Source organism: Andrographis paniculata, unplaced genomic scaffold (genome assembly GCF_009805555.1).
Source record: "Andrographis paniculata isolate CXL003 unplaced genomic scaffold, ASM980555v1 Contig66END, whole genome shotgun sequence".
NCBI classification, from domain to species: Eukaryota; Viridiplantae; Streptophyta; class Magnoliopsida; order Lamiales; family Acanthaceae; genus Andrographis; species Andrographis paniculata.
The window spans coordinates 1,520,093-1,532,195 of NW_026137602.1; the positions used below are offsets into that span (position 1 = coordinate 1,520,093).

The 12,103-nt window shown below is 45.0% G+C and overlaps 2 protein-coding genes across 2 annotated transcripts; both read left to right on the forward strand.

Moving 5' to 3' along the window:
- The first annotated feature begins 3,329 nt into the window (after positions 1-3,329).
- LOC127262769 (uncharacterized) lies at positions 3,330-6,358 on the forward strand. The gene is made up of 7 exons (XM_051291581.1): positions 3,330-3,479; positions 3,542-3,962; positions 4,273-4,766; positions 4,851-5,423; positions 5,598-5,723; positions 5,781-6,089; positions 6,170-6,358. Exons 1-7 carry the CDS (start codon positions 3,330-3,332, stop codon positions 6,356-6,358), a joined length of 2,262 nt encoding a protein of 753 aa, XP_051147538.1.
- Positions 6,359-6,517: 159 nt separating this feature from the next.
- Positions 6,518-7,416, forward strand: LOC127262770 (uncharacterized). Its single transcript, XM_051291582.1, has 2 exons — positions 6,518-6,793; positions 6,898-7,416. Exons 1-2 carry the CDS (start codon positions 6,518-6,520, stop codon positions 7,414-7,416), a joined length of 795 nt encoding a protein of 264 aa, XP_051147539.1.
- The last annotated feature ends 4,687 nt before the right edge of the window (positions 7,417-12,103 follow it).

Consider the following 12,103-nt stretch of genomic DNA (forward strand, 5'->3'; position numbering starts at 1 on the left):
CATACATTATTGATCTATATCGCTTGGCATGATCCAAAATTCGTTTTTGAGATTATTAACGATTTTTGCCCTTTTTAAGCGGTAGTCTGGTGCCAGAAAAGCTAAGGCAGATGCCACAAGCGACAGCCACCTTCGCTCGCAAGCGCCCAGAATACTTCCTGAAAAATACTAAGGCATGAGAGGCAAGCGGCAGCCTTCACCACCCGTAAGCGACAGCCTCTCCCGCTTGCAAGCGACAACCCAGACGCCCACCGCTGCAGCGCTGATGCCCTCCAGCTCCCCGGCAAGCGAGGAAGATCTGAGCCCTTACAGTTCGATGCAATCAAAGCAAGCGCCCTGGGAGTTATGGCCAGCAATTGCTTCAACAAAATAACTACCAGTAACCGCCTAACTACCCAGCGGTTGGAACCGCCCAGCAACCGATTGCAACCGCCCCATTCCACCTGCTATAAATAGGGCCAGATATCTTTACGAAGAAGGATTGATACTTCGATTTAGAATAATCTTAGCAACTACTTTTCTCAAGCAAGTCTTCCTGTCTTCGAGAGCTCCAACCCTGTAAGGGAGTCTCCACAGGAATGGCCAAGGGAGTAGGGGTTTCCCTTCTCTCTTGGCCAAGTCTTTACAACTTCCTTAGATTAGATTACTGCTTTCGTTTACAACTTTGTAGCTCTAGTCTTTTCCTGCTTTCGTAGTAGATAATGAAATATCATTCAGTTCTTCATTCTTATTTCTTCCAACTTATTACACACTTATATAAAGTTTGAATTTAGAGAATTTCATTTCACTGGTTTAAAGCAAGAGAAGAATTGATTATTTGAGCCTTGTTATGCGCCAAAAACGGTCTCAAGGTAGTTCAATGTAGTTGAGTACGTGGGAGCCTTGTCGTCCTGCTTAACTACTGTTCCGAATTCAATTTTGATTAAAAAGAGGTAACAAAAAGGTAAAGCCACTAATAAGGCAGATATTGGGAAAATTAATGGGGCATAGGCGGTGGTCTATTAGGTCACAGAGATTCCTAGTGATAGTAGGGTTTCTTTCTTATAATGTCTCGATTCTGGGTGTCATTGAAGTCTTGTTGTAAATCCCTTAAGGTCAAAATTCCAGTGTTATAAATTCTTTATATTCACTTTATATAATTATATTATCCCCTTTTCACCACTTCCGTAAAATACATATATTTCCGATAGCACACTTACAGCGCTCGCTCATTACATCCAGGGAAATCTATCCATTTAGTAACCCACAATTCGGACACAACACCTCTCCTTCACTCTCTGTCGTTCATCTATATATATACATATAATGTGCCTTTGAAATTCATGACTTAAAATCTTTGTGTTCGACCTGGAAACTCACCAGTAAAAAGAGTATAAATAATTGTGATAACTACTCAGGGTCTACAACCACAAAAATTACTATATCTGATCCTATAAACTTCCACTCACTGATTTTCGAATATAAATTCCCTGTGATTTGACAAGATTAAATAATACAAATAGATGTTATCATAATTTGGCGCTGTTGCCGGGGATTTTAAACTCATGAAAAGTATTTTGGTTGAGGATCTTTTTAAGCGCCATAATTTACTCTTAATTCTTTTGTGATTTTTATATTTTTACTAATTTTACTAACCTTTACAATGGTGTGGTTGTCATTATGTAGGGGTCCGAAGCGTTTTCAGCGTCCCACAAGTCCTACTCTTTCCGCTCGATCACAGAGATGTCTGTTCAGAGAGCAAGTGCGAGAACAACTTATGGCGAACCAAGGAAATGCCACCGCTCCTTCTACTGTCATCCCAGCTTTCCAGACTGCCGCTGGGACATCTTCAAATTCCACCACATCTGCATCCTCGCAGGAGGTGCCGCTCCACATCCCCATTGTGGTTCCCACTCTCGTTCCCCATGCGCTCACACCGACTGAGGAGCAACTAATGAGAGCTCTCAGTAGCATTCAACAGGGAATGGTGGGGCTGCAAGCGCACCTCGCTCAGGTGGAGAAAGCCCAGGCTGCGCATGGGGCGTTTATCGCTTCCCAAGCGGCTCAAGCTGCCAACACCGCTGCGATACCCGCTACCATCACTCCTCCACCACCTACTGCTGAGCCTTACCAGAGGGTTAAGGGACACAGGGCTGCTGATCGCCCGTTTGCTGAAGTCCCCATGGACATTCACTAGTAGTCCCTTCTGGATCATACATTAATTACAAGTTCTGCGCCCAGGGGCTCTGGCCATTGTGAGGTGAAACCAGCGCTCATCAGCCTGGCGAGCCAGAGCCAATTCCATGGGCTGCTTAACGAAAGCCCTTATGAGCATGTACAGAACTTCAACAGGATCGCTACCACCTCCAAATCTCATGGAATCACGGAGGACGCTGCAAAACTGATACTTTCCATTCTCTTTATCTGGAGAAGCCAGGAAGTGGTTCGATAACCTGTATCACATTCCTGGCTCATTCAAGGAAGCAGCGCAGGCCTTTGTGAGTAAATACCATCCTGTATCGAAGACCATTCGCCAGAGGAATGAAATACTCACTTTCAAGATGGCGAGTGATGAGACCCTTCCCAAAGCCTAGAGCCGGTTCAAACAATTGCTCCGCAACTGCCCTCATCACGAAATTCCGGACTTCATGGAGCTACAAAATTTCTACTCAGGAATCACTCATGAACTAAGGATGTCCTTGGATGCAGCGGCAGGAAGCTCGCTGATGGGGCGCTGTGCCTCAGAAGCGAGGGCTTTAATAGAGAAGATGGCGACCAATCAGTCAAGTTGGCCAGAGTCCAACAGGCCTTAGCCATCGAGGGGTCTATACCAGGTTTCTGCTTCCGTTTCTCACGATGCAAGGATCGACAGTCTGTCGATCCAAGTCAAGGAGTTGTCTAAGCTCATGAAGCAGGACCTGCGTAACAAAGGAAAACAAGTGCTGCATGAGGCCGCGGAATGTGAGAAAAGTGCTTATGTAGACCATCAAGGCCTGCAGGTTGCTGAGTGCTCAACTGAAGAGGCTCAGAACGCAGCGGAGGTCTACTATACGGCTGGCAGAAATGCCCATCAATTCCAGCAGTTCCAAAAGGGGCAAGCTCAAGGCCCCGCTGGACTGCATCCTCAGCAACAATTTCAGAGGCCACAACAGTTCGCTGCACAACAATATCATCAAGGGGGATATCATCCACAACAACAATACTTTCATGCCCCCCACTTTCCGCAGCAGGCACCTGCATTTGCCCAACCTCCCACAGCGGCCCAAGCACCGCTGAGTCTGGAGGAACTCTGGATGAACACAGAGCGCGCAAATTAGGAGTTCCAAAGAAATACTTCTGCCTCGATCAAAATGCTGGAGATTCAAATCGGGCAGATAGCTGAAGCTATGAAGCTAAAGCAAAAAGGAATGTTGCTTGGGATAGTCGAGACTGTCCCGAACCAAGAAAATGCCATCGAAACAAGGGGAGGGAAGCACAATCACCACCGCTGCCAGACAAAGGTATTAATCATTCTCCTAACCCTATTGTTGCTAACGTGCCTGTGCAAGATGAAGTTATACAGATTCCATCTGAGGAAGAAGGTCCATCCCAACCTCGAACGATACCAGCCGCTCGGGTGCCTGAACCGAAGGAAAAGGGTTCCGCTCAGCCCTTGGCTCGAGTCCCCTTTCCCACACGACTTGGGAAGAAGGACAACTCCAAGGAATTTGATAAGTTTGTGCACACTTTTTGTAGTCTTCAAATTACTATACCGTTTGCTGATGCTTTGTCACAGATGCCACATTACGCTAAGTTTATCAAAGATATAATCAACCGAAAGCGGGCATTCCCTGATGAAGCGGCAGCGGTGCAACTGGAGAGTGTGTGCAGCGCCGTATTTAAGGAGGACCTCCCAAAGAAACTCAGCGATCTTGGGAGTTTTATTATTATTTGTACCATAGGAAATTTAGAGCCGATTTGGGCATTATGTGATCTAGGCGCAAGTATCAATCTTATGCCCTTTTCGCTTTTCTCTAAATTAGGGCTTTATGAATTAGAAGTATGCAGAACTGTAATTCAGCTTGCCGATAAATCAATAAGATTACCTAAAGGAATCATTCGCGATGTACTCGTGCAAGTAAAAAAATTTATTTTCCCTGCAGATTCATCATAATAGAATTGAGCGAAGATCGCAAAATTCCAATAATTTTAGGGAGACCTTTCCTTGCCACCGCTCAAGCTACGATAAATGTCGCTGAAGGCGAAATCGCATTAAGCTTCGGTGAAGATAAAGTCACATTTCCATGAACTCAGCATTGCGTCAACCTCAGGAAGAAAACTGTGATTTTATCAATGCGTTAAATGAAATATCAACTTTTGAGAACTTTATTACACTTGAAAATCTGGAAGGAATTTCAGATAACGGGTTGTTTGAGCTGGAAGATGAAGAAAATTCAGTTGAGGCAAGTGAGGAGACACCAGCGCTCACTGAATTCATCGAACGAGCTAACAGGGAACCAGCCAGCGACACCAACATAAAGGACGAGTTGAAGAAATTACCTGAGCACCTCAAATACATATTTCTTGGCCCGGAGGAGAGTTACCCGCTGATAATCTCCGCCTCACTATTGCCGGACCAAGAGGCTCAGCTCGTCTCATTGCTCAAAAGAAGACAAGCGGCATTTGCATGGAAGATCACAGACATCAAAGGAATCAGCCCAGCGGTGTGCATACACCATATTAGGCTGGACGCTGACGCTAAACCATGCAGACAGCCTCAGCGGCGACTTAATGAAAATATGCAAGAGGTAGTAAAGAAGGAGGTGATCAAACTGTTTGATGCATGAATTATATACCCTATCAGTGACAGCCAGTGGGTCAGCCCAACCCAGGTAGTCCCCAAGAAAAGAGGTTTTGTCGAACAGACAAGCGACGAAGGGAAGGTCTTCATGACAAGACCTGTCACTGGATGGAGGGTCTGCATCGACTACAGAAGATTGAATTCCGCCACGAAGAAGGACCATTTCCCGCTTCCCTTCCTTGATCAATGCCTTGAGAAGCTCGCAGGTCACGAATATTACTGTTTCCTCGATGGCTACTCAGGCTACCATCAAATTCCCATCAAACCGGAGGACTCTGAGAAGACCACATTTACTTGTCCATATGGGACCTTCGCTTACAGAAGGATGCCGTTCGGGCTCTGCAACGCTCCGGCCACCTTCCAGCGATGTATGTGCCATATCTTCAGCGATCTCCTGGACTCCTGTATTGAAGTTTTCATGGATGACTTCTCGGTATATGGTAAGACATTTTCCAGATGCCTGAACAATCTGGAAAAAGTACTTCTCCGCTGCATTGAAACTGATCTCGTGCTGAACTGGGAGAAGTGTCATCTCATGGTAAATGAAGGAATTGTCTTAGGCCATAAGATCTCATATACCGGTATAGAGGTGGATAGATCAAAAGTTAGTGTAATAAAAAAGATGCCAGCGCCCTCGAATGAGAAAGGAGTGCGAAGTTTCCTTGGACACGCGGGATTCTACCGCTGTTTCATCAAGGGCTTTAATCAAATCACGCAACCACTTACAGCACTGTTGTGTAAGGATTCTTAAATTCACTGGTCAAGCGAGTGTGAGTAGGCTTTCCGCGTGTTGAAGGAGAAGCTGACCTCCGCTTCGATAATTTCAGCACCAGTGTGGAGTGAGCCATTCGAGCTGATGATGGATGCGAGCGACTATGCCGTCGGCATTGTGCTAGGACAACAGGTAGAATCCAAGTTGAATGTCATCTATTATGCAAGTAAATAACTGGATTCCGCTCAGAAGAATTACACTACAACCAAGAAGGAGCTGCTAGCTATTGTCTCCGCTTTCGAAAAATTCAGACAGTATCTTATCGGAAGCAAGACCATTGTTCACACTGACCATGCAACTATTAAGTATTTGATGGAGAAGAAGGAGACAAAGGCCCGCTTGATTATATTGGTTCTGTTACTCCAAGAATTTGACATAGAGATCAAGGATAAGAAGGGGAAGGAGAATCATGTGGCAGATCACCTCAGTAGGTTAAGGCAAGAAGAGGACATATCTCCAGGAATCAACAAACAATTCTCAGATGAGAAGCTGTTCCTGGTGCAAGCGAAGGAGCCATGGTTTGTGGACCTGGCCAATTTCCTAACTACAGGACAATTTACAGCACATACTGTACACAGGAAAAGAAGAGATTGCTCAGTTTGGCAAAGGACTATTTTTGGGATAAACCCTATTTGTTTAACATCGGCACAGATAGGATAATCCGTCGCTGTGTAGCGGAATCTAGGATCCCGCTGATCTTGAATGAATGTCATGGGTCCCATGTAGGAGGGCATTTCACTGGCTTGCGCACAACAGCTAAAGTTTAGCAGTCAGGCTTGTTTTGGCCTACCCTACAAAAAGATGCTGATGTCTTTGCCAAATCTTGCAATAAGTGTCAAAGATTGGGATCTATCTCGAAGAAAGATGAGATGCCCCAAACTGGAGTCTTGTTTGTGGACATATTTGATGTATGGGGGATAGACTTTATGGGTCCCTTTCCGCCTTCTAATGGGAAATTATACATTCTGGTGGCGGTGGATTACGTGAGCAAGTGGGTTGAAGCACAAGCGCTCACCACTAATGATACTCGATCTGTGATCCGCTTCCTAAAATATACCATATTCCCGAGGTTTGAGGTCCCCAGAACGATAATAAGCGATGAAGGCACCCACTTTGTGAATAAGGCGCTGCAATATTGCCTTCAACAATATGGTGTCCGCCAGCATCTGACTACTCCCTATCATCCACAAGCGAGCGGTCAGGTGGAAGTTTCAAATAGAGAAATCAAACACATCCTCCAGACCACAGTAAATAAAAGTCGCAAGAATTCGGCAGAGAAATTGGATGATGTGTTGTGGGCATGTAGAACAGCCTTCAAAACTCCAATTGGAATGTCCCCTTATCGGCTTGTATATGGAAAAGCCTGCCACCTACCTTTGGAACTCGAGCATCGCGCGTTTGGGCCATCAAGCATCTCAACTTTGATCTTCTCCCAGCACAGGAGAAGCGCGCCAAAAGATTGCTAGATCTGATTGAGTTCTGTTACCTTGCATATGAAAGTGCTAAACTCTACAAGGAAATGATGAAATTCTATCATGACAAGAAGTTGAAGAAGAAGGAATTCACTGTGGGATCCAAGGTTCTTCTATACGACACTAGGCTCCACTTATTCCCAGGGAAATTGAAGTCACGGTGGACTGGGCCGTATATCGTCAGGCAAGTGCTGCCAAGTGGAGTCATAAGGATCAATAATTTGGAAACCCTAGGAGAAAGAAACTCCTTCCTGGTCAATGGAGCGAGACTGAAACCCTATATTGAAGGGCCTGTATTGCAGCAGGCCAGTGCAGATGTTAATCTGATGGAGGTTCAGAAGCTTGTTCGATGATAGAATTTCGTGAAGAAGATCCAGAAGCTTAATCTTATATCTGCCAATTTTACAGCTTTCTTTTAAAGCTTTCCTAGTTAGAATTTACCGCTTTCATAGTTAAAATTTACAAGTTTTCTTTATTGCTTTCATAGATAGATTTTATAAGTCTTACCGCTTTCGTAGTTTAGGTTTACAGTTTTGTTATTGCTTTCATTAGAATAGGATTATCGCTTTATAGGAGTAGTTTGATGTTAGCATTTTAACTTCTAACCTGAGCCTGACCCAAGCCATCCATCGCTTCGCTTGTCTCACCCTGATATTCACTGGGGGAGCAGTATCGCTCACCCAGTACCGCTTCCATCACCGGTTGAGTGTCACTCTTAAGTAAATAGAAGTATTGCTTTACTCGCTGACCCGCCCTGAAAACCCTCCCTTATACCTTTATAAGTAATTACAGTGGACTAGGCAGCGCTTCGCTTGCCCTCCAGACGAGCGATAGAAAATTCTATAAATACCCTAATCACTAGTCATTTTCCACTTTTTCCTTACAGTAACTTCCTCCAGACGCTTTAGTAACCGCCACTCTCCAAGCCAAAATTTTTTCAATATCTCAACATTTCAACCAGTAATAGCTTCATCTAAGGTAAGATCTAGGTTAACCTTAGTACATAAACTCGATTTTCCGGTTGATTTTCCCTAATTTAACGTTCAAAAACACAGAATCACAAATTATTTTCGCGATAACTGTCTATTTTTCATTTTTGCAACAATGTTTATATGTTTGATTTCTGTGAATCTAGGTCTATTCTCTGCTAGATTTAGATACAATACCTGATATCCTTGCTTCCTATGGTTCAATTTTGCAATAATCTGTATATTTTGTACTGTTCTGTGATTTTCTCTTTTCTTTTTCACAACGTAACACTCCCAGTAGTGTTCTGTTTCATTGTGAGGGGGAGGATCTAGGGTTAAAATCACTGAAATTTTGAAAATGATTGCCTATACATGAATGTGTTGTTAGCATTTGAAAGTAGTAAGGCGGGATTCATAAATTTCGTATATTAAACAATAATTCTGGAAACCTTAGGTTCAGGACAGGCGTGAAAAAATAGATCCAATCAAGCGAGAAACGTTAAGGAAGGAGTTTGAGAAGGTAGATGAGAGAATATAAAAGAGAGTCCAAAGGATTAAATCCACGGACGGACGACAGGTGGTGACAACAACCTCAGGGGCTGAATTCGTAGAGCCAGCGCCACCTGAGGCATACTATAGGAGGATGAGAGTGTTGGAGCTTAAAGAGGACTGGGAGAAGCTCAGGCAGCTGAAGTCACTGCCCTTCAGAAAATTCATTCCAGAGTTCCCGGAGGACGGCCTCAGATTCGAATACACTGAAGAAACAGAGCAGTGGTATCTGGTGAGCAACTGGTGGTTGGACTACAAGGAGCTGAAGGAGTACCAGCTGAAAGAGCTGAAGGACAAACTTGCCCGCCAGGAGGCACCGCTGAGAAACATGAAGGCATTCAGAGGAGAAACATCTATGAAGAATGCCGCCGATGGTACAAAAGATATGTTGAGATCCAAACAGTTTGATGAACTTCATTTTTTCAACATTGATGCAGCAACGGCTTATGAGCGCATGAAGGCGATGGGGATCCTCTACGAGAGAGGATTTGACCCCGAGAAGATCACAGGTCCGCTCTCTGACTGGCTGGAGGAGCGAGGTCTGTCATGGTTGATCAGAAACCCCAGTGATCCAGTGGATGTATCGCTGGTGAGGGATTTTTACGCTAATTTGAACCAGACTGAGAGTCTAAAGAATGTCTACATTCGGGGGAGATGGGTAGACTGCTCAGCCAGGAAGATCAACCGACTCCTGGGTTGGGAACACCACTACCCCATCAAGGAGATGCAGGACAAGTTGAAGGCAACGGAGGTCTGCAGCTCGCTTGAGTTGCAGACGCTTTACAGGACCTTCGCCACCACCCCTGTATACGAGAAGTGGAACTTAAAGTTCGGGTCGGTGGACGAAGAGAAAAAAGAATGGGTGAAGTGGTCGCTGAGCAGAATAATGATCACTGCACATACCACTGACATCCGTCCTGACTACCTCATTTTCTTTCGTTCAGTTCTGGAGAAGACTGCTGATGTGGATTTGGGCGCGATCATCAGCATAGATATCTGGGATCGAAGAAGCGGATAAAAAACACTTGGTCATGGGACCTTGATCACAGAACTATGCCGGCGCACGGGCGTTGACCTGCCCATTCCAGCCCCGGAACTTCAAATGAAGCGACTGCTTCTGGCGGCTTTCCACAAAAACTGGCTGGAGTCCAAGGGGTTCACTCTCATCCCCAAGCAGAAAAAGAGGAAAGCACAAGCGGCGGCGCCCCCTCCACCAAAAAGGAAGATGAAGTTTGTGGGGGGGGTGGGGGGAAATCATCAGAGATGAGGTGACACCTCTGACCGAGCCCGATTCTGAGAGGACAGTCTCCAATGAAGCTCCCAGCGATGAGGAAGGGGAAGCCCTCCGCTTCGCTCGGGAGATAGAGGAGGATCTATTTGGGGCAGAAGCAGTCAGGAGAGATAAGGGAGGCAAAGCACCAAGAGCGGCCGCTGGCGAAAAGAGGTCAAAGAAGCAAGAAGACCCTGCTCCAGCGCCTGTCAATAAGCCGAGGGTCAAGAAAGCTCTCCGAAAAAATCCAACACCCCTTCGGCGAACGACAAGGCAGGAGAAAAGAAAGGGGAAAGCGGTGGATGTAGAGGCAAGCGAAGACACGATCCCCCTCTCCAGGCTACGGAAGGGGATCATCATAAGCGAACCCACCGCTCAACCCGAGAGACCTTCGCCAGTGAGGCCAACGACGGTGGAGGCGTCACCAAGACTGCCAAGTCCGCTTGGCAATGAACCTGTTCCCTTCGACCAGCAGGGGACAGGTGAGCCAACTGCTGCTGGAATAGGCGAGGAAGCCGCACCCGTTAACCAGCCGGGAGCGGTAGAGCCTACTGCTGCTGGAACAGAGGAAGAGCGGAAGACCATATTCACTGAGGAAACCATCGGCGAGATTGATGTCACTGTGGAGTCCTACAAAGAATATCCCGCCGAGATCCCCGCTGCCACAACCGCTGAAGCCGAGGAAGTGGAGGCAGTAATTTCAAAGCTTCCTATCCTGCAAGTGTCCCCACGCAGCCCAAGGACACCCAGTGTTATCAACTTCTTCCTCAACTTGTTTTCTTTGAGGTTTGACTGATCTGGTTGATTAGATTGATCAATAGTATTATCTTGTTGCTTTTCCACTAACACAACTTTGTCAAAAGTCTCAAACTCCACATTCTGGTCAGCACCCCAATCTTTTGTACCTGCAATACTTTCACAACCTCTACTCTGATCAAGCATAGCAGATTTATCAAAGGTTACATCTCTGCTAATAAGAAACTTACATGGATTTTTACCTTCTGTACACCACAGTTGATAACCTTTGACTTATGTGGCATACCCTAGAGATATGTATTTTACCGCCCTCGGCTCCAGCTTACTATCATTCATATGAGCATATGCAGGGCATCCAAATATTATTATATTAGAGTAATCAGAGGGTTTATCGGACCATACCTCTTGAGGAGTCTTTAAGTCAATTACAGTTGATAGAGATCTATTAACCATATAGCTAGCAGTTTTAACTACTTCAGCACATAATTGTTTAGATAAGCCAACAAATATGTGCATACACCTAGCACACGCCATGAGAGTTTGGTTCATGCGCTCTGCAACCCCATTTTGGTGTGGTGTGTGTTGTATAGTGCGGTGCCTCACTATACTTTCTTTCTTGCAGAAATCATCAAATGAAGCGTTTCAGAACTTCAACCCATTATCAGTTCTTAGAGTCTTGACCTGTTTACCCATCGGTTTTTCAACCATGGTCTTACACTCCTTGAACTTCCTAAACACATCATCTTTAATCTTCAGAAAGTACAACTAGACTTTTCTTGAATAATCATCTATGAAAGTGACAACCTAAGAACAACCGTCCTGCGATTTCACCAGAGAGGGACCCCATAAATCTGATTGAACATACTCCATAATTTCTTTTGAAGTATGATGAACGGTGCTAAACCTCACCCTGTGTTGCTTCCCTTTTACACAAGCCTCACTGATATGAATTTTACCTGTCACATCCTCACCAAATAAACCCTTCTTGTTCAGCAAAGACAACCCTTGCTCACTCATGTGACCTAATCGACGGTGCCACAAATTTGTCATGTCATCATTTTATCCAAGGACTAGGATACCGCCACCGTTCCCATTATTGAACTTCCTTGTAGAAAATAAATTCCATGCTGCAGTTTTCCCTTCATCATCACCAGAGCACCTACTTTCACCCACTCATATTCACCATGATATTTTAAACCATTCTTGACTAAGGTGCCAAGAGAAATTAAATTCGTTTTTAGTTCAGAAACATACCAACAGTCAAATTTCCTGACAGTACCGTCATATAATTTTATCTACACTATCTCGCTCCGCTTTATGGCTAAAACCCCATCATCACCTAACTTCACTTTTCCACTCTCACAGGCTATATCAGAAACAACGACTTCACACCCTTCGGATGTCCAAAAGTACTCAGGTAAAGGATCATCTTGACACATTTAACCGTATTATTCTTGATCTTCAAGGAGTTGAGGTTAAAATAAATGATGAAGATCA

Coding starts and splice junctions, on each gene's coding strand:
- LOC127262770 (XM_051291582.1), top strand. CDS start 6,518: ATGGGTCCCTTTCCGCCTTCTAATGGGAAATTATACATTCTGGTGGCG. Junction 6,794..6,897: donor ATCCACAAGCGAGCGGTCAG/GTGGAAGTTTCA, acceptor GTGGGCATGTAG/AACAGCCTTCAAAACTCCAA.
- LOC127262769 (XM_051291581.1), top strand. CDS start 3,330: ATGCTGGAGATTCAAATCGGGCAGATAGCTGAAGCTATGAAGCTAAAG. Junction 3,480..3,541: donor ACCACCGCTGCCAGACAAAG/GTATTAATCATT, acceptor GAAGTTATACAG/ATTCCATCTGAGGAAGAAGG. Junction 5,724..5,780: donor GCATTGTGCTAGGACAACAG/GTAGAATCCAAG, acceptor GATTCCGCTCAG/AAGAATTACACTACAACCAA.